Source organism: Lethenteron reissneri, chromosome 8 (assembly GCF_015708825.2).
Source record: "Lethenteron reissneri isolate LAM-NWPU_2019-01 chromosome 8, ASM1570882v1, whole genome shotgun sequence".
Taxonomy (NCBI): Eukaryota; Metazoa; Chordata; class Hyperoartia; order Petromyzontiformes; family Petromyzontidae; genus Lethenteron; species Lethenteron reissneri.
The window spans coordinates 1,417,007-1,439,512 of record NC_083786.1 but is presented as its reverse complement, the minus strand read 5'-3'; the positions used below and the strand labels follow the sequence as shown (position 1 = coordinate 1,439,512).

Genomic DNA, 22,506 nt, shown 5'->3' with positions numbered 1-22,506 from the left:
GCGACGCACGTGTAGAGTGATGTGCGGTGGCACTTGCGTTAAAACAACGCTAAGACACAAATAAACCAGCCGGTAAAGTCGCGTCAAAAAACGCGGAGACACAAATAAACCAACGCTAGTGTCGCGTTAAAACAACGCAAAGACACAAATAAACCACCACTAACGTTGGGTTAAAAGAACGCAGAGACACAAATAAACCACGCGTAACGTCTCCCGAACACGGTAATGGGGCATGTTTCATCACTATCTAGTATCCGCATGGGTGTGACAATGTTGCCAATAGAAATTCACTTAAGCCGACGATGGCGACGCCTTCACACTGCATTGTATCTGCCGTCATTCCAAAACTCACTCAAACCTCATCTTTGTCAACAGCCATGAGTGACACTGCACTGATTTTTCACCGGTATTGACGAATTTTGAATGTTTTGTTATTTTTTCAATACAAAACAATTTACATTGATATGTATGTATGTATATTGGGCGAGGGGGGGTTACTACTGGCCTGTAATGCTGCGAGTCGGAAGCAGACCATTGGAGCTAAATGGCTTGGACCAAACAAAACTAAAACTAAACACATTTTTTATTTTACCAGGCAAGGCACACTGAGCTACATAGCTCCTTTTCAGAAGCAACATGGCCATCACAAATGACAGCGCAACGAAGTGGCTCGTCATGTGGAACTTTATAGCATCCAAATAGGCTGCATGCATATTTAGAGTATTGCGTGTCTCTCTCCACGGGAAGCGAGACACTCAAATTCCAAATACAGTAAAACCTCGGAGATCGAACGCACCAGAATTCGAACAAATCGCCGTTCGAACGATATTTACGAACATTTTTTGCCCCGGAAACCGAACGAAATTCGGATGTCGAACGGGCAATCGCGACTTGAAAGAACCTGTACGACTGAGACGCGTATGGCCAGCGTGCATGACGCTTCTCACCCAGTGAGTGCAGTTACCCGCAAAACATCGTTCCTTAACTTTTTCGTTAATTTCTTTTATTTTAGTGTTTTTAGGTGTTTAACCATACACAATGTCTCCATTTATTTATTGTGTTTCTTGCTTTTTGGTATGATTTTATGCATTTAATTACTGTCTGGAACCAATTAATGTCATTTACATTCATTCTTATGGTGAAAATTAATTCGGTGTTCTAACAAATCGGTGTTCGAATGGCCTTCTGGAACGAATTAAGTTCGATCTCCGGGGTACCACTGTATATAGAAGGTGTTATGGTCGAGATCGACCCGACGACCTCCTGTATTCCAGGCGAGGTAGTTAACATCCCCTAGCCACCGTGGCGCACCACCGCAGTGCCTCCCGGGCTGAGTGACATCACCCACGCAGCAGCCAAGTCTCCGGAGTTCCACAATTGCTGCTGCCTGAGCATGCTGTGCATTGGGGGAGTGATCACGTCTCCTATGGACGCACTGCACCGAAGTAACCCCTGGAAGGGCCCGGCCCATTGCGGCCTTTGGGTTCGTAGACCGGAGCGAGATGGCCTGGTTCTTGTTGTTGTGCGACGCTGCGTTTATACAAACAGCTGCGAGGCGGGCAAAGCTCCAGGCTCCGGCAACATCTCCCCGCGGTGAGCAATGCCATCACACTCTGGAGATACGTGCAAAGAGATTGAGCAAGAAAGACGCAATCCAGGCATCCACTCTACGTCCGTCCTTGTCGAAGAGGTACATAGATGACACGTTCGTCATCTGGCCACATGGCCGACCAACTGTGAACCAATTCCTCAACCACATCAATTCCATACACCCAGCCATCAAATTCACCATGGAAGTGGAAAAGAATGGCACGCTACCATTCTTGGATGTTTTAATCGAAAAGAGACCAGGTGGCTCAATGGGACCCTGTCTATAGGAAAGCCACCCATACGGATGCCTACCTAAAACCTGACTCCCACCACCATCCATCACAGAAGAATTCCCTCATCAAAACTCTACACCATAAAGCTCGATGTATTTCCGACCATCATCACCGAGCCAGTGAACTGGAACACGCACACCAAGCTCTCAAGTCTCAAGATGAATGGATATTCTGACTACACAATCCGTAAGGCTATTACCCCAACCGTTGGGAAAGAACCATCTGAGGACCCAATCAAAACCATCACCTTGCAATACATAGCAGGGGTCACCAAAAATATTTCTAAAATCATGAGCAAACACAAGATCCAGGTTCGATTTAACACAGGACATAAAATTCGTGATCTGATCCCATCTGTGAACGATATGATCCCTGACATGCAATACCTGGGCGTCTACAAACTGAGTTGTGGCTGCGGCAGTAGTTACATTCTGAAAACTAAGCGGCATGTCTTGGACCGTGTTCGTGAAATAAGGCAGATCTGAAACACGGTCATTGTTTTAATGCGGTGGGCTCACACGAAATTGATTTCTCTAAGACGAAGGTACTTTGCAAACCCATTGGCTATCAACAAAAAATCGTTCATGAAGCCATCCATATATATAGACACAGACACAATTTCAACCGAGAAGATGGGTACAAACTTAGCAATCCCTGGAAGGACGTTGTCAACCAGTTTAAGTCATAACTGGCTGTGATGTTCCCTTCCTGCCAGCTTCAGATGTAATTTTTTTTATTTTTTCCCCATGGCTTCGGCTCTCCGATTTCAACTGAGCAGATTGATTTCTCGCGCCAACGTGGCCACCTATGGATGACGACCTCTGCATCGCGGTGGCTCTGCGATCTTACATTAGCACGCTAATCTCTCACATTAACATCACTAGCTCCGCCCATTTCGTTTATGACCCTAGGACTACGCCCATTTTAAACCTCTACAACAGTCTGCATTCAGCAGTTTTCCTCCTCTTTCCTCCTGATGAAGATCGCTTGTGTTGTGATCGAAACGTCGTAGTTTTTTGTTATTTCCTTTGAACCATCTACGTGACTTTACCGAAAGACCCAAAGAATAAAGGCGCAAACACTTACAGACTATGCATTCCTCTTGAACATTACAGGCTCTGACATTGGGGCTGATGGAGCGAACGCGACAGACCAAGACAGATCGTGCGAGAAAGCTCAAAGAAGCCAGACACATTCCAAACGAGACGTGAAATTAAATATTAAATCCAGCCTCTCCACTGAATTATGACGATCTGATGGGGGAAGGTAACTCAGTCACATGCATGGGGTGCCGCGGTGGTGAGATGTTAACTCCCTCGCCTGGTATACAGGAGGCCGTGGGTTTGATCTTCACCCTGACGCCTGCTGTATATTTGGAGTTTGCATGTCTCTCTACCCATGGTCGTGTAGATTTTTTTCCAGGTGGTCCAGTATTTCCCTCCACATTTAGAATCAACATGCGTTTAGAGTATTTAGTTGCTATAAATGTCCACGCAATAAGCCACTTTGTTGAGCCATCATTTGTGATCAGGTCGCTTCTGAAACGAGCTGTATAGCTCAGTGGGCCTTACAGGTAAAATAAAAAAGTTTCTATTTTTAAAGTTCATGACATGCCTAAATATCGTGGACATATCACGCACGCAAAGAATTTGGATGTCGACTTCATTTGCCGAGACATGGCGAGTCTACGATATATATCGTGTGATATTTGGTCTCACGGTCATCCTTTATTCAACTTGGAGATCAAATAATCGTATCATTACATCACGGTCATCGTTTTGTTCATTTTCCAAGCAAAGTTATAACACAACAAGCGGATACCCAAAATGTTCACGCATGCGGCTTCACAGACCTACTCTCCGTACCGCCATCTCCTGCCCAGAGGCTTCGAGAGTCTCGGAAATCTATGCGATCCACCGACCCCTGTCTTACAAAGCGCCGAGTGATGCAGCTTGCGCCAGGACGCGGGGCACACCGTAGCGAATGGGCACGCAGGGTTGGGACTCCTCGCTGCGAGACGAGAGACTGTCAACACCGAGGGCCGCGCCGTTCGACCAGTAGGGATGAAACAAAATGTGCGAGCAAAACACTTCCATGGGTTGCCACGGTGGCTAGGAGATGTTAACTACCTCGCCTGGTATACAGGAGGTCGTGGGTTCGATCCCGACCTCGACTCCTGCTGTATATTTGTTCGCCCCGTGGTCGTGTAGATTTTTCTCCGGGTCCTTCGGTTTTTCCCTCCACACTTATAAACGTACATATAGAGTAATTGGCTGTTATAAATTTCCACGCAATAAGTCACTTCGCTGAGTTACCATTTGTGGCCAGGTAGCTTCTGAAACAGATCTCAAGAGCTCAGTGGGCCTTACCTGGTCAAATAAAAATAGTTCGTAGCTTTAATCATCTATATTTCACTTCCCCGTCATCTCCAGCGCATCAGCCCGGTCAACTCGGATAGCCTCATTAATAACCCACGCCGCGTTCCCAAGACGATGGTGCTGCAACTCCCCCAAAGAGTCACTCTGGTCGCATGACAAAAAAATCACAATCGTCGATTTAAACTGAAACGGTGTAATCCACTGTGCTAAAGCCACCCCCCCCCCTTAAATTTAACGAGGTCCTCGAGGAGTGTGCTGCGCCGTAACCCGTCGGGACAGAACCCCACGGGCTGTAGAGTGACAGGATGCTCGACAAACTTTTAACGGCGACCTTGAATAATTTACCCTTCTGACTGCAACGTGAGAAGTCGACCTAATTATACATGAGGTGGGAAATTAATCCTATCGGGGGGGGGGGGTTGGCGGGAAGGGTGGAACTACATTTTCACACTCTTCATGAAAAGAATATAACTCGACATGGTATTGCAAACAAAATTCGACACTAACTAAATAATTGTAAACGAAAAATTAGCGCATACGACTGCGCAAACACAATCATTGGCTGATCTTATACCACGGACAATACACTTACAAAGTACCCACACACTTACACAGCACCTCCGATTAGCACGGCTGGCTACGGACGGTGCTTAAAGAGGTTCGACACACACACATACACACATATACACACACATGGCCCGGCACCCATGAGAACAGAAGAATTTAGACATTCACCTGGCCGGGGCCTGTGGCTCGTACCACCAGGCTAGCTGAGCCCCTCCCATCCATGGAGATCGGGCCTCTCCCTCTTCACTCATCGCTCACCGACGCCAACGATGACATTGCCTCACAAAACCAATACACCCATTATACATCCATTCATCACCCGTGAAGCCGCGACCCTGAAGGGAATAATGCCGGTGGGTCAACAACGGCACCGCGGCTGATCCCCGATTGGCCAGCGGTGGTGCGTAGCGCTCCGAGAGCATCTCAACAACTCTTCGGGTCCTCCGGGGGGGAGACTTGTAGGAATTACTCAAAGCCAAAAACCTCTGCATTTGCTTAAAGACGTACACGTGACTAGAGCACGCACTTACTTCGCTCTTCACTTGGTGCAATAAACACCGTTACACACACACATACACACAGCTACAAATTGGAGCAATAATCATCACATTTTATCTACATATTAAAAAAACATTCGAAATCCATACTAAATTAATACCAAATCTCTCGTCCGCATCATCTGTAATCAAGACGCTGGTACCGTCACTTGCCCTCTGGTAAATACCGTCGGATGACCCAACTGAGCAGAAAACGGTCGTCATTGAGTGAAAATGTGCGGCCGTGTCGGGGAGTGGGGTTTTTGCCCGAGCACGGGCGGGCACGGCGTGCACCTTGGAGCTGCTTGAAGCGGCCGTCCATCTGCCGGAAGTTGTGCATCGCGAGCAGCGAGCTGCCGGGCGACGGCGGGGTCGTCACGCCGCTCATCTTCGTAGGCGGCGTTCGACGCGACGGTGCCGGCGCGCGTGCTCTCTGGCGCTTGCGCGGGTCGGACGCGGCCCTGGAGCGAGCCGAGCTTGGTGCGTGCTCTCGCGGGCACAGAACTGCTGCCACCACCACCACCACCACCCCCCCCTTGTCTCTAACACGGCCGTGCGCTAGCAACCGGCGAGTGGGTAAATAGACGCCGCGTCGCGCTAACTTTGACGAGGGGGGGGGGGTGGAGGCCGTGGGTGTGGCGAGGAGGGGAGGGCCTTCATGCGGCGACGGCGTCAGTCCCCAGCTCGCTTTGCGACTTGGCGCTGGGCGCATTCCGCTCACCTTTGTCGATTCGCTTTGCAAAGGGGGGGAAAAGGTGAGAACTGCGTCACCACTGAAGCGAGACACCACGGCACGGGCGGGGGGGCACGACGAAGCCCTGGGGGGAGGGGGGCGCCGGGGGGAGTCTCGTACGGTGGGATTGTCCGAACCTGGTCCTAGGCCACCCCTAGGTCGACTCGACCTCAAATGAGTACCTTGGTGAGGTGCGTAAAACACGTCCACCGTGGAGACAAAGGCGGCCGGGCGTGGTGCTGGCAAATCCACCCATTCCTTGAGCCTTGCTCGCTACCAGCACTTGCACTTGCACCAACAGTCTGTCAGGGCTATTCACGGGGGGGGGGGGGGGATCTTTGTCTTTGTTTTGCATGAGGCGAGGTGTCAAGTCTTGGGGTAGGATTACATCTCAAGGTGATTTAGGGATTCCCAAATGACACCCAACATTCAGAAAGGGACAGAAATATCGACGTGCAAATGTTCTGCTCCTCACAGAGACCTTCCCCGAAAGTCCTAGCCCCAGCCATTGGCAAAGTTTTGAAAATATACACAGCACAATCCGAAGGTGCACACACTTGTATATCATTTGATTGCAGTCCGTGACTTTCGATGTATCACTGATGAGCACAGCGATGATGAAACCCATCCACGTCTCCCTGACTGCATCGTGCCTTCCGTGAAGACCCGTTCGCTGAAATAACGTTTCAGTAATATCTATCGCTAAAAGAGTCTTGTTTATAAGCCTCTCCGAAGGAGCGAATACACTATTCATTTATTCGACTCTCAGGGTCGCTGCGGCTTATGTGCCGTGTCCTCGCCTGTGTGTGTAGCGAGCGGTGCGCGCAGGCAGTCACGGGTTTCTGGTGAGCCCCAGTGAGTGTCAGACGGCTCGGTGCCTCATCGAAGGCCAGTCAGCCTAACGATTGAGCACGTTCATCAGCGGGTAAATTTTAACGCGCCGGACACGCGGTCCACGTGTGGTATATGGTCAATTGCGCCGGGGTATTTGTATTTCCTCTGACAGGTGATGGTTCGTGACGTCGCGTGTCGTTGCGTTCGTCTCACATCGTAAAGGCTCCACGACGATCGTAGATTTCGCGCCGCTGTCCTTGAGACGCATTGTGTGGGCAAGTGAGAAAGTGTAACGGAGCTTGGACAACTGACCGGCCGTGCGAGGAAGTCGCGCAAAGTTTTTTGCGTCGCACGAAAGAAACAACCGTTCCCCCAAAAGAAAAACAAGACCTGAGCAATGTGAGACGGCTCGGTTGCCAGGCATGTCACAGCACGCGCACACTCGCAGCGTGTGTACATGGGCAAAGACACTCACGTCATCTAGAAGACCTTGGAGGATCTTTAATAAACGAAATAAAACAATGTAAATGGCGTTAGGCCACCGAGCGATACTTTAATCGTATTTGCAAAGACTGATAAAAATATTTTTTTTACACAGCTTAGTTAAAGTTGCCCGTAAGATTGGCAGTATACGCGCATTGATTCAAGCAAGCGTGACTCTGCTGCTGAGACAGTGCTGTGTTGAAACCGGTGCTGAGTTTGCTCGTCTTGAAATCAACGTTGATAGAATTGTGCACTTCCCAGAAGGCTGTTTACGACCGACGGCATGGACACAAAATACTTTTTTGTTGCTTGCACGTGGAGAGAGACGGCGGGGTGCGGGAGACTTTATTGTCCGCTTATTTATTTTGAATCTTGGTTGTAAATCATTTTAAAACTTTGAATGTGGTGCAGATCAGCTTAGTTTTGTGAATTAATGACTGGGACGATCCAGTGATTAGGCAAGCAGGAATGAATGGACCACGGGCCAGATCATACACGTGTAACAAAAAAACGACACGGGTAGTGAGATAACTGCAAAAAATTGCAGTACAACAAGTAGGTTTAATTAAGTCGCTGACAATCTCTATGAAGTTCGAGTGCCCTTCCCTAGTGTGTGAGGAATTTCAACACCGGCTCCCTTGCACACAGGAGGAGGCAATCCGTGAAGTATTTTGGACTAAAACATCATAATAATTGAACGGGACGTTTAATATCGAGGCACAAGAGATGGCGCTGACGTTTGGTTACTCCCCACAAACATTCGTGTGCGACGACGGGAATCGAATTACCGACTGGGCGAAAGATTACTCGCTCGGGACCGCGGACCAGGCCTCTAACCGCTGTTTATCCCTCGCAAAGTGAGACGACTCGTGGAATTTTCAATCAAATGGCTCCGCACGTTAGTCAGGGCAGATGCAATGGTTATTCCGTATTATGGCACAGACCACGCACACTAGGATGCACGTAGGCTCTTGCACAGACATACGTGTACTTTAGTTTATTACGTTGTTGAGTGAGCTGCCCAGGATTATACAAAACTTTTCACCCAGGTAACTGTAGATCACGGACGAAGTGTGTTTAAGCTAACGTTAAGACTAACAATAACATCTGCGAAAAAGAGCTTCATAGCTCATCGGATTCCTATTCGGTTGCAGTGCCCAACCAGGCTGCTATGATCATTTAAATTAAAACACGGCGAGCCACCAACTAAGGGAAATGTTTTCGAGGAAAATGTTTGCAATTTTAAAAGCAGTCAGTTGAACGCCACTGATCTGGGCGAGTACGGAAGGTCCCTTTTCTTTTCAGGTGATACGAAATCTTTTTTTTGTGCGAGCACTTCTTACGGTTGAAAAATAAGGATAGTTTTTTTGTATTGCTTGACAGCGTAAAACCCATTCTTATTTTCCATAATTTTGGATACTGCCAAAAAAGCTCCCGTAGTTATGGCCATGTCAACTTACGCTGTGACCATTGCCACCGCAGTCTGCCGAGTGCTGGGCACGATGGTAAAAAATAAATGTTGACACTCGAGCGAGGAATTGAAGCCACCCCGCTGATGCTGCGGGCGAACCTGGCGGGTGGCTCACCGCGACCTCCGCAAACAAGCGCCTCGGTGCCCTGTGTGACCCCCCCCCCCCCCGCGGGCGGGGTGAGGGAGGGGCTCAAGGCCAGAGTGGGTGCTGTGCTGCTGTGCTGCTGCTGCTGTGCTGCTGCTGCTGCTACTGTTGTGCTGCTGCTGCTACTGTGCTCCTGCTGCTGCTGCTGTGGTGCTGCTGCTGCTGCTACTGTGGTGCTGCTGCTGCTGCTGCTACTGTGCTCCTGCTGCTGCTACTGTGGTGCTGCTGCTGCTGCTGCTGCTACTGCTGCTGCGCTGCTGCTGCTACGACCGATTTCAACTGGGGGAGGGGGGGCTATGCAAGATCTGACTGTGGGCCCCCTTTCTTTCTTCCAACTCACTTTTACTGAAATAGCTACGGATGTTTTTAACAATAATATGTGAGGCTATAACTCCACTGTATAACTTGTTTTAGTTGCACCGTGTATTGGGTTTAATAATACAAAGATTTAATAATACAAAGATTTAGAGGTTACAATACTCACGGCCATTGCTCTAGGATTCCCTCAAAGGGGGTGGATCACGCAACGTTGTTCTGCACTATTGATACGATGTCCAGACGCGGCAATCAGGCCTTGTTCGTCTTGATGATTCTGGGCTCCCTTGCCACCAACTGGGCCCCGATGCGGAGCATCGCGTTGCCACATAGCCCCCCCCCCCCCCAACCAACAGCGTGCCCCCCACCCCTGCACGTGCCTCTCCCCATAGTTTTGCACCCCTGCCATGACGACCCCTCCCCTGGGTGGCCTCTTCCAAGGTCCATTCTAGGAGAAGGGGAGAGGTGAGCGTCATCCAACCAGGGGTTTTGTAGCCCCTGGGAATATGACATGAAGTAATGATTTTTTTTCCTTCGAAAAGAAGGAATGATGAGGTTGAACGTGGAGAAGCCCAAATGGTGAAATGAGAAATGAGATCGTCTTGATGCTGAGACACTGCTGGGCAGGAGAAGCCAGTATCGCAATGGATTCTTGCATCCATCCGTGTGAAAATTTTGCGGTATCCCCTCTCTACATGGATTTAATCTGGGTGCTCAATTTTCCTCTCCCATCCCATACGCTTCTGAAAATAACGAGTCGCAGAGCGTTGCCCGGACCAACTCCTCCGCACCATCTTCATCACTTCGCCAAAAAGTTGGCAGAGTGACAGCCAGAATAGCTAACGCTGGGATAAAGTGTTCCTTACGAGCTGCGCAGATAAGCGAGACACAGTCTCAAGAGCCAAAGAGAAGGAAATCAATGGGACAGGGAAACAAAGCAGCGGTGCGACACCTCCCGCATTGTGTGGGGATCAAGCGCTGCGGACGGGCATTACGCTGCCCTCGTTCGCTGGGCTCACGACTTCAAAGGGAGCATTCCTTCGAGCACACGGACGCGCGAGCATGCGGGCAGGCGGCGCGCACACGCGGCCTGGCCTGCTCCGCCCGGCCACCGCGGTTGGAAGCGGTTGCAGCTTGCGCCCTCCGATTAGCTGCGGTTGGCGACGTAGGGCGTGAACGAAGTTCGACAGTTACGGACGTTGCGAGCGACTGCGAGGATCACGGCGGCGCCTGCACGTCGGGGCTCGTTCGAGGCGGCGGCAGCAGCAGCAGCACAACGCTGGCTTCAGGTTTTTTTTGCCACCACAGGCGGCATGGGCGGAGAGGGCTCGCGGCACGCGCCGGAGTGGCAGCCGATCTGAGACGCGCGGCAGGACTTGGCGACGAGCATCACCATCCTGAGTATGACCTTTGTCTTGGAATCGCGTGAGTTAAGTTGTGTGTCGTGAGCCCTCCCTCCACCCGACGCAACCAATTGATAAAGTTGTCGCACGTGAGCAAACGTATCGATTAATTATCACTTCGGTAACAATCCAGCAGTTGCCACACATTTGACCTAAGTCTTCTCTCGTATGGCGGCTGATGTAGATGCAGAGCAACAACTACAATGTCACATGCAAGTGGTCAAGCACAGATAACAACCGCGTCAGGAGCAGCGGGAGTAGTGCATCATAATCCCTTTGATGTCTCCTTTGTATTTGTGGATCGGGCATTGCGTCGTTATACGTTGTACAGTCTGTTCTGGATGACCACAGTGCCATGAATTTCGATTTAAAGCTGAGGACGCTGTCTTTCTGACAGCTCTGTTCTTCACCTGAGGACGGCTGCTTGTGTTGTGGCCGAAACTTCGTGATAATTTTATTATGTTTTATTTTTATTATTTTCTTATTCTCCTTCTACGTGACTTTAGCGAAAGATCCAAGAATACACAGTGCCATGGTTTAGAAGATCAAACCCAGGGATGTTCTGCGTTGGGTCTTTCACAACGAGGCGTTTGTTTGGGAGTCCCTTTGAACTTCAGTCAGCTCTACAGGCTTCAGCGGGGTGGAATCCGCATTGTTCCAGGTCAAGCGCATTGCTCCAAAAGGGCTGGAGCGACTTCCAGCGATGACGAGGGACGTTATTGGTGTGATCACCAACGTGATCACCGATGTCATCACCTGCCTGATCACCAACGTGATCACCAGCGTGATCAGCTACCTGATCACCTACCTGATCACCTACCTGATCACCTACCTGATCACCGACGTCATCACCGACGTCATCACCGACGTCATCACCGACGTCATCACCGACCTGATCACCTACCTGATCACCAACGTGATCACGTCATCACCGACGTGATCACCGCCGACGTGATCACCTACGTGAGCACCAACGTGATCACCGCCGACGTGATCCAACTCAACAATCAATGAAGAACCAAAACAGCAGCGGCTGCTCTAGAGCTTCCTCCATCATGGAACAGCATCACGGAATTCCACCGCAGCTTCACAGAATAACCAGGCAGCGTGAGAGCGGAACCAGTCCGGGGAGAGCTCAGCACTGCTGCAATTTTTGACCTGTTGCTGCCACGTTGCAATCATCAGTTAGTCACCTGTGCACGTTAACGGCAAAGGTGGGTGGCATGCGTCTTGTGAAATTGCAGCTCTGAGCCGGCGCAGATCCATTACCTCTATGTACATTATACAAACTAAAAAACTATTTGGATTTTACCAGGTAAGGCGCACTTGAGCTATATGGCCCTTTTTCAGATGCGATCTGGCTACTAATGATATCTCGACGAAGTGGCGGTTTATCACGTGGAAATTTATAGCAGCGAAACACTGGAGGACCCGGAGAAAAATCCACACGACCACAGGGCAAACACCGCAGGCTCCAAATATAGAGGAATCAGAGTTGCGATCGAACCCACGACCTCCTCCATGCCAGGCGAGATGGGTCTCAAAGTGATTGAGAGTTTTTTGTGCAAGAGTGATCCGGGGAAGATTTCGGTGCAGTCAGCCCACTGGTGAACCTGGGCCAGTGTTGAACGTTACCATGGCAGGGGCCAGTGCATCCAGTGATCCCTAATACGAGGCCCTCTCATTTCATGAACCCTGCCAGTCACGACCATGAGTGGAGAATAGAATAAATTATACGGGAATGTATGCAAACTCATTAACACTTTCCCATGTTTCTAAAATAAAAAAAATATCTTTATAGGTACGTCTTCAGGTTGGAAGACATACCGAGGCTCCCACAAGGCCACGCGGGAGGGCGTGTGGCACAGTTTGGCGCCATCTATCGTAGACTGCGGTCGTGTCGCTACGGTTCTCTGCGGTGAATACGATGTCTTTAAAAAACAATGGCGCTCCTACGCCTCTCCAAATACAATTTACGCCGAGCCGCTTGCACGTTCCACGAGATGCAGGGCTTGACGGGACCCCCACCATGCGACTTGCAGACGTCTCGGAACGGGAAAGGGTTAATTGGCCGAATACATCTTAATATGCATAGGACCGTAAAGCTTGGGGTAATTTTTGGTAGCGTTGGCTCGCCGTCTGGATGTTGCTGCCTTCCAGCTCCATCTGTGGTTCCTCATCGATCATTAGGGATGCAATTTCCAGGAGCGACAACGCTGTGTATTAATCTACGCGTTATTATTAATTCCTTAGGTAAAAAATGGGTGAAAATATGTGGGCAAAAAGAATATCAATCCAATATCAAATAGACACAAGCACAAAATAAATAAATAACGGAATAAGCGGTGTAAACATGAGAGCCGGCTTGTGTCAGCGAATGATTGAGATTGGAGGGGTGCCACTCCCAACGTGGCTGTTACACGGCCTGCAGGCCGGGCAGGAGCCTCCCAATCGCCGGTGCGGCGAGCGCCACGCAACGCTCAGTAGAGGCGTCGGGGCCCCCGGCGCCTCCCACTGACAACGCCTCGCGATCCGCGCCGCCCATCAGCGGCAACTTCGGGCCGCCTCCGAGCCGCCGCTGGTCAATAATTCACGCTCGCGGACCTTCTCGCTACGGCGAGCGAGACGGCTTGCTTCATTATTCAAAGGGATATCCCGTAAAAGAGTGCGTCTCTGTGTGCGCCCACGTGTGCTCCAGAGCGGTTAGCGCTGCGCTACGAACCCAGCGACCCGAGTTCAATTCCCGCTCACGGTCACCAACATCGGTGACTCAGCCTCAAATGAGTCCCTGATGCAGTGTGTAAAATATCGCCACTAGGGAGACAAAGGCGGCCGATCCTGGTGCTGACCAGCCACCCCCTCGTGTGCTTTGCCGAACTTCATAGGTGCTGCTCGCTAACAGCACTTGCCCCAACAGTCTGTATAGGTTAAAGAGGCGGATCTTTGTCTTGTTTGTTCTAGAACACAAGGAGTGGACGATTGAATCTGATGATTTTAATCGACGTGTTTGCTACGTGTCAATCGTCAAGTCACGTTAAATTAACGTTTGCTTACACACGATGCGCCTGTCTGGCCCAAATCTGCCACTCAAAGCGCCATCATCACATTAACACTCAAACATAAAACTAGAAAATTATACGCAATGTAATTTTCGTCACCCCGATTGTGAACACACACACACGCATAGTAACAACAGCCGCTATACGTCACGAAGTGGAGGTGATGTCACCGCCCTAGTTGTGCCAGGCTAGGTGCCCTTTTGAGGCCACGTGAAGTCAGCTTAGCTGGTGGTCTGTGTTTGCGTTGAGCGTGGATGAGGTATCCCTGTGGGTGGTCTAAACAAGATCCGCTTAGGGCCACGTCAGGTAACATCCAAACGCACCTGGGAGGAAATTTACATATTGGCTGAAAGACAGTTTTGGATAGTTTTGGGAAAAAAAGGATGAATCTGCATTAAAACTTATAATACTTGGTTCTTTCGGTAAACACATTTATATTACAATAAAATAATATAAATGTTTTATATTTATATTATTTTATTATTTCCCTTCTACGTGACTTTACCGAAAGAACCAAGAATATGAATCCCTGTAGTCACGAAAGCTTTAAATCAAAATTAAAAAATTATAAGTTTAGCAATGTTGGTAAAAAAAAGACTTTTCTTCCAACACTTACATTCGGCACCTGTGCTGCATTGAGAGACAAGAAGAGAAAACTCTCCCAAAATAAATATGCCGGTGGTAATGATGATGATCATGACAATTACGACGACGATGGTTAACGAGGTGCTCTCGTGTCAACATACCCATGACACGGTTCACGTGCAATCTGCTTCAATACGCAGGATAAAACCAGGCCAATGATAAACAAGTTTCTATCGGGCCATCATGGACGGGTGCCTCAGCTCATTCACAGGTTGTAAAAACGATTCAAATTACTGCTAAGTACACATTGAAGTGGGTTTTACAGGGCTGCTCATAAAGTGGGCCAATAAAACCAGCAGAGTGTGGCTGCTGACAAGCACGCGCCATATTCCATGCGAGGGTGCGAGTCGCGCTGAGCGAGTGCCGCGGAGTGGCGGCCGACGGTCACCTCTGAAGAATGTGTCACACGCACCATGAACGATGAAGTCATACCCACGTTCGGTTTTTTTTCTCCCCAGGCTAACATTCACCACTCCGACGTGCTCTTTCGTCAGCTCGTGGTTGAGATTTGGCCCTCAAACGTAACGATCAACACTCTTTGGTTCTTTCGGTAAAGTCACGTAGGTAGAAAATAAAATAAAATCACGACGTTTCGGGCACAACACAAGCGCGGGATGATGAACGCTTGTGTTGCGCCCGAAACGTCGTGATTTAAATTAATTTTATACATACGTGACTTTACCGAAAGAACCAAAGAGTATGGATCCCTGCAGTCACGAAAACTTCAAATCTGTAACGATCAACCTTCACTCGTCAGCTGCCGCGATGATGGAACGCTGGCGAGGCGAGTAAAGGGGATCCTGCAGCATCATCCCGAGTGACGCTGCTGCTGCTGCGGCGACACCCAGCCCCTTCCTAGGCCGAGCTCTCGTCCTTCACGCACACCTCTCAAAATAATGACAGCCGCAACGAGGCGGAGATATTCGACGGTTGAGTCTTGACGGCCCTCTACATGGTTATCACGGTTTACAAACGCAAACGTCGAATTCAACAGAACTGGACGTGCTGCCCTGCCATGCCAGCCAAAGGTGGCGAGATGTTAACGGTCTCGCCAGGTATACAGGAGGTCGTGGGTTCCATGCCGACCCTGGCTGTATATTTGGAGTTTGTGTGTGTCTCTCTCCCCGTGGTCGCGTAGATTTTTCTCCGGATCCTCCAGTTTTTCCCTCAACATTTGTAAACATGCGTTTAGAACATTTGGCTGTGATACAGGAGGGACGGGCGCGCTCCCGTACATACATTTTTCTCCCCACCCCCCCACATGATTCGGAACTTTTAGATAACGATTCTCAGGGTTCCTATTTTCACAACTGATTGCCGGTGAAGACGCCCCGGTTGTCTCTGTCGCCAAACGGTGGCGCCAACCGCCCGGGGTGCTGTGTTTCTGTCGTGTCAGAGAGATGTCAGTCGGGCCCAGGGAGGAATCAAGTGTCGTTGGAAAGGTGAATTTCGGAAAAAAATTCTTTCATAAGAATCCAGTAATGTTTTTGGTTGATATGTCCGCTATCATTTTATACACCCCCTGCGCTCCCTTCAGTATTCACGCCTCCGATTATCACGGTTGGCTACATATGATACAAAACAAGTTCAACAAACACACGCATGCGGGGTCACGCGGGGTCACGCGGGGTCACGCGGGGTCACGCGGGGTCACGCGGGGTCACGCGGGGCCACGCGGGGCCACGCGGGGCCACGCGGGGACACGGCGATGACAAAGATCTCCTCAATTAAGCAGCCCCACCTCACGATTGTGTCTCTGGACTCTGAGCAAATTGAATTCACGGACCATTTCAAATGTCTGGGTGTTATGCTTGATCCCCAAATATTTTTCCAGACTCATGCAGAACATATTTCTGAGAAAACTATGACAAAAAAAAAATAGGTTTCCCCTACAGATACAAGCCTTGTATTCCCCTGCATCTCAGATTATAAATTGTCAAAGCAACCACTCTCCCCGTGTTCAACGACTATGATCTATGATGTAATGTACAGACTGGCTACAGAGACTCTCCTGCAATGCTTGGTCCCTCTGTATGTATGATGAACGCTTTCCGCACCGTACGGAGTCAACCTCGCTAATCAGGGGTGCGGGCAAAGGACAAAAAAAAATGAGTCTTCCGAATTAGATTTAAAAGTGCGTAGCTCCATTGGCTTCCTAATATTGCAAGGAAGACCGTTCCAGACGGCCGCAGCAGCGCATCTGGAAGCGCGCGATGCGGTGACCACCGTTTTTGTTCAATGGTCAGCCAAAAGCCGCCGCTGCTGCGAGGACGACCGGAGTTTGCGTGATGACGGTTTATGCTCCTTGACGAGATCAGCCAAAGTATCGTGGCTCATGTGTGGCGAGCGCTTTGCGTGTGTCACGAGTGCGACCTTTATAACGAATTTGTTCGGCAATCGGAAGCCAATGCAGCTCGGAGAGCACTGGACGGACCGTTCAGCCCCTCCTCGCGTTGCACTCGATGCCCCGTACAGAACACGCCACCGATTTCTGCACTTAGACGTAAACGTCACTCCCTCCTTGACACTCGGGGAGAGAGACAGCGTCGTTGGGCGTCATTCATCCCCAAAGTTCTCCAGCAACAAATCGACCGACCGCCTCCGCGACCGCCATCCTCCGCAGTCCTCGTCACGCCGCCTTCAGGAGCTCCTCTCCACTTCTCCCGAAAGCGCCCAGAGTGAGATCCGGCCCACGGTGAGACATCGTCTCGCGTTGCCGCCCTTCACTTTGGGAAGCAGCTCGCTTCGTGGTTTCAGGTCTAAATCCCACCTTCCTTCCCGGGCCCCTTGAACATTCCTTCCTTGATTTAAGGTTTCCCTTCTCTTGCACTCGTGGTGAGCAAACCCCACGCAAGTTGCTGCTGCATTTCTGTTGCCCGCTGCCAGCGTTGCTCGGGTGGTGCACGACTTTGAGCGTTGTTTTCCTCGCTTGAGTGTGCTACTCGGCGCCTGCAACGCGATGACTTATTTGCTGCTGCAACTTCCTGTTTTTCAGCAGGGTCCCCCCGCGGGTCAATCTTCTAAAACAGATTGAGGCGGCATGTTTCTTACCCGCATCAACAAACACAATCAAACCAAAACTTAGTGGGAAGGGCGCTGCAGCCCACACATCAACCGCTGCAACGTGCACATGGTGCACAGTCTGCTTCATCGCTCACGAGCGACCGCTGTGCAACCGGTCCCACCCAGAGCTAGGACGAAAACCGCCAATGAAGTCGATCGATCAACCAAAATCAGCGCAAACCATGGCAGTGGATGTGGGCACTGGACGTGGGCAATGGACGTGAGCACTGGATGTGAGCACTGGATGCAAAAATGGAAAATGGAAAACCCTCCGGTGTCTGACTGTTGTCCTCCCAGAAGAGAGCCATGGAACGTAGAACAACCACTCAGTGCCCGATTCACAATTACATCGGAGGAGGCATCGCCACAGAGATGATTCGCCACTCCACTACTGCTGACGCAATCGCCTGGCTCATCGACCGCCTCAATGTACAATCATAGTTTGTAGCTCTACAGCAACATCAGCCACACGGAGAAGTAGTACGAATCGACAAAAACTTGTAATCGACCGCACGACGCTCTGTGTGTTTTCCGCGCAGTGTGATTCGCCAAGAAAACGGGACCAATAACCTCATGGGACCTTTTTTACCAGTTTCAAAGTATGAAAAATAAGAATCGGTTTTTACCCTTTCTCCGAATAATACAGGAGGTGTTAAGATGTTCAAACACCAAATAGAAATCAACTCTGCATCAACCACACCGGTGGTGAAAATGTAAACAAACATGCTGTTATAATATACACGTTGTCTTTGAAACTGATTGGCCGACACCAGAGACCAAGAAGCAGTTGCGTAACCGATTAAGAAGTTAAATCTCACAAAAATAACGTGCCGCACACAACAAATGCGACTTACACACGTGCGCCTATCTTGATTTCTATTGTGAAAAAAAATACGAATATTGTTGGATGGGCAGCGTGAGTTACTGAAATCTGGTTTATCCATACATGGCGGTCACCAACGCGCTCCGTTACAGATGAACGACGCGGGAGCAGAGCCTCACAGGGGGCGGTGGAAACAATGTACTCCCCTCCCCCCTCCTACTCTGCAGGGCCCTTGCTGGACATTCATAATAATAATAATTTATACTTGGAAAAGGGGAAAATTTCATCCGTAGATCCCATTGCGCCACCGTGTATGGAAAGCATGACATAAACAGAACCTGCAGGGTAAAACGGCCAGAACTTGGAGGTCAAGGGTAATTGCTTCCATGGCCGTCTGGAACACTCTTCCTTCTGATATGAGAAAGTCACCGAAGCTGTGCACTTTTTTAAATCTAAATTGAAAACTCATTTATTTAAAACTGCTTTTTGTGTTTAGTTTGTTGTCCTTCCTCGGCACCTCCGATTAGCACGGTTGGCTACGTACGGTGCGAAATAAGTTCAACACAGTACGTACAAGGTGGTGAAGGACAGTGCATATTTCCCAAATGAAGACATGTATTTTACATCTGTCATCATGTATTTCACGTTGATGCACATTTACATGCTTTCCTGTCTTGCACGCGCTATTCCATCTGGCCAGACGTTCAGTGCGAAAGAAATTGAACATACGTACATACATAACATTGAAGATGTGCAAATTGTATCTATTTGGTGTTTGAACATCTTAACACCTGTTGTATTGCCAGAAAGGGTAAAAACCTATTGTTATTTTTCATACATTGAAGAAGTGAGTTGTGGAGACGAACTTAAATAGCTCCAATGATTCCCGACTGCCCAAAGGCGAAAAAGCGTTCCGCAGTCTGGGGGCTGCTGCACCGCGGCAAGAAGCCCCCATCACCACCACCCCCCGGGAGTAGCGACCACACGAAGGAGAAGCCGCCCGCCGGAAGCTGCCTTCTCCCAGGCGGTGATGGGAGGTGAATGCGAGGGGGGGGGGGGGGGGGGCTGGGCAAACCTCGTGGCGGTTTCAGAGGGCACGCTCCACGATGAGCCACAGCCGCTCGGGGACACAGACTCCGCCGTGACGGGGTCGGTAACGTCACACGCGGGCGCACACGCGTGTGTGTGTGTGTATACGCGTGTGTGTGTGTGTACACGCATGTGTGTGTACACGCGTGTGTGTGTGTACACGCGTGTGTGTGTGTACACGCGCGTGTGTGTGTACACGCGCGTGTGTGTGTGTACACGTGTGTGTATGTGTGTGGGCCGTTGGGGAGCGGTGGTGGAGCGGTCGTGGAGCGGTCGGCGCTACGCTGCACTACGAACCCGGCGACGCGAGTTCCATTCCCCCTTACTGTCAACACCAGTGACGCTTATCTGAACCGGTCCTGGGCCTTATCTCGGTCGACTCAGCCTGAAATGAGTACCTGGTGCGATGTGTAAACATCGCCACTGGGGAGACAAAGGCGGCCGGGCGTGGTGCTGTCTACCCTCCCCCTCGTGTGCCGTGCCGGCCTTCATTGGTGCTCGCTAACAGCACTTGCCCCAACAGTCTGTTAAGGCTACGCATGGGGGGGGGGTCACCTGTGTGTGTGGAGGATATATTTTTAAACGTTCCGGATGCCGGGCACCGAGCCGCGCATCGTGAATGTAACACAGCCCCCCCCCAACCCCATGTCACACCGGGGGGAGGGGGGGTGGACGAGAATGCCAGGGTCCAAATTTAACCTCGGGCTGTAAATTGTCACTGACGTTCCCCCTCTCGGGGGAGTTGTGATAATGAACTTATCTGTGATGCCCTCGTGCCGTTACGTGCAAGGAGAGCTCCGTCCCCACACACACCACACATTTTACATCTGAAATGTTTAACACGTGGACCTTTTGTTTCGATGATTGCTGTTTCATGGGCTGGAGGGTCTCTTCCCAGGTAACTCTCCCAGGTGAGCATCTCTACCCAGGTGAGGATCTCACCCCAGGTGATGGTCTCTACCCAGTGAGGATCTCTTCCCAGGTAACTCTCCCAGTTAACTCTCCCAGGTGAGTGTCTCTACCCAGGTGAGCAGTCTCTACCCAGGTGAACATCTGTACCCAGGTGAGTGTCTCTACCCAGGTGAACATCTCTACCCAGGTAAGCGTCTCTACCCAGGTAACTCTCCCAGGTGAGCATCTCACCCCAAGTGATGGTCTCCACCCAGGTGAGAGTCTCTACACAAGTGATTCTCCCAGGTGAGGGTGTCTGCCCAGGTGATTCTCCCAGGTGAGGATGTCTGCCCAGGTGAGGGTGTCTGCCCAGGTGAGGGTGTCTGCCCAGGTGAGTCTCTCTACCTGCCAGGGCCTTGATGCGCGACCGCTCGAAGAGGCGAGCGGGGTTGTTCTCGTCCTCGGGGTCCTCCTCCTCGGGGAAGTCCCAGCGGCTGTTGACGTACTCATACTGCTGTTGGATCTCCTCGCTGTCAAAGTCGAACTCCGACATGGCGCCGCTCGCCGCAACACTCGCCCCACCTGCAGCAGGGGACAGCCACGCGCAGAGCGGCGCGTGAGCGGTGGACGAGGCTCTGTGGCCTTCTTGGAGCCTGCCTTGCTGAACCACAGTAACCTCGCTGCCGATCTCGTCAAGGAGCACAAAACGTCACCACGCGAACTCCGGTCACCCTCGCAGCAGCAGCAGCGGAAGCGGCGGCGGCAGCTTTTGGCTCAACCATCGAACAAAGACCGCATCGCGCGCTTTCAGATGCGCTTCCGCGGCCGTCTGGAACGCTCTTTCCTTCCCATATTAGGAAGCCACCTGGGGTTATGCACTTTTAAATCATCTAGATTGAAAACTCATTTCTTTAGAACTGATATTGTGTTTAGTTAGTTGTCCTTCCTCACACCTCCGATTAGCATGGTTGGCTACGTATGATGGCTTCCGCCACCAATATTATCAATAAGAGGTTTTTTGAGTTAGATGGCGTAAATATAAATGTGTCGTTAAACCCACCACCACCCGACACAGCCAATTTAGTAAGGGTTGTAATGTAAACAGAACATGCCAATTAGTTACTAGTTCAGCACACCGGTGTGTTGGAGAGAAAATCCATGACAATAGTTACAATTTGAGTACCGTGACAGTACTCAAATTACAACAACCAGCCTCATCAGGCAACAGCCAGAGTTGTGGTGGTAATAAATACAAAATATTTATATTTAGGACCGAAACAGGAGGATTTCTCCACAACAAGTTCAACAGATATACAAACGTGACCTAGGTCACGTAGGCCGCCAGTGCGTCGCCAACCGCTTTGCCGCTGCCGCGGAAAAGTTCCGGGTGCGCCGCGGTATTCTCGGAATTATGGGAAAGGAAAGACGCTCACTGTGCTCACTGTTCGTAAGCTGGGACAGACAAACTCCCCTCCGTGCTGTTCAGTGGCCGATCCAGCCCCCACCTCGATCGGATCATTGCCACCCCCTCCCCCCCACCCCCCAACCCTCCCCTCTCCGTTGGTCGCGAATGCAGACAGCGGTCCGTGTCCACAACTCCCTGGGCACGCAGCTGCTGCTGCAAGTGGCGTGTGCAGCGATATTACAATTCATTGTTCCCACCCGAGCCGCAGTTGGATGCTTTGGCTCGGAGTGCCGCAGAGATCGAGCAGGCTCGAAAGTGTGTGCCGTGGAGTGAAGAGGGCTGTACGTATGGATGTTGAACTTCTTTCGCACCGTACGCAGCCAACCGTGCTAATAGGAGGTGCGGCGGGGGAAGGACAACAAACTAGACACAAACAGCAGTTGAAAAGAAATGAGAATGAATCTTGATTTGAAAGTGCATAGTTCCAGTAGCTTCCTAATATTGGAAAAGTGTTCCCGATGGCCGCAGAAGCGCATCCGAAAGCGCGTGATGCGGTGAACCATCTTTGTTCAATGGCTAGCCAAAAGCCGCTGTTGCGAGGATGACCGGCGCTCGCGTGATGGTTTATGTTCATTGACGAGATCAGCAAAGTATTGTGGGTCATTCGTGGCAAAGCACTTTGTGTGTAACGAGTGGTTCAGAAAGCAGTGACATACATAGACGATCTGAGAGCAATGCCTCCTGTCTGGGCGCATTTTCAAATACACAACCAGGCCCAGCAAC

The 22,506-nt window shown here is 50.5% G+C and overlaps 2 protein-coding genes across 4 annotated transcripts in view; one reads left to right on the top strand and one right to left on the bottom strand.

The window, feature by feature from the left end:
• LOC133359663 (protein S100-A1-like) overlaps positions 1–22,506 on the top strand; it is a 450,535-nt gene that overhangs the window by 232,341 nt on the left and 195,688 nt on the right. The gene's annotated exons all lie outside the window — the stretch shown is intronic.
• LOC133359613 (spectrin beta chain, non-erythrocytic 1-like) overlaps positions 1–22,506 on the bottom strand; it is a 152,559-nt gene that overhangs the window by 93,182 nt on the left and 36,871 nt on the right. For 2 of the 3 annotated variants that reach the window (XM_061578084.1, XM_061578091.1), the window contains exon 3: positions 20,724–20,900. In XM_061578084.1, the coding sequence (XP_061434068.1) occupies positions 20,724–20,871 (148 nt within the window). In that variant the 5' untranslated portion in view covers positions 20,872–20,900. Of the gene's footprint in view, positions 1–5,658; positions 5,844–20,723; positions 20,901–22,506 lie in introns of those variants that run through there. The other variant, XM_061578098.1, reaches the window with a different exon arrangement.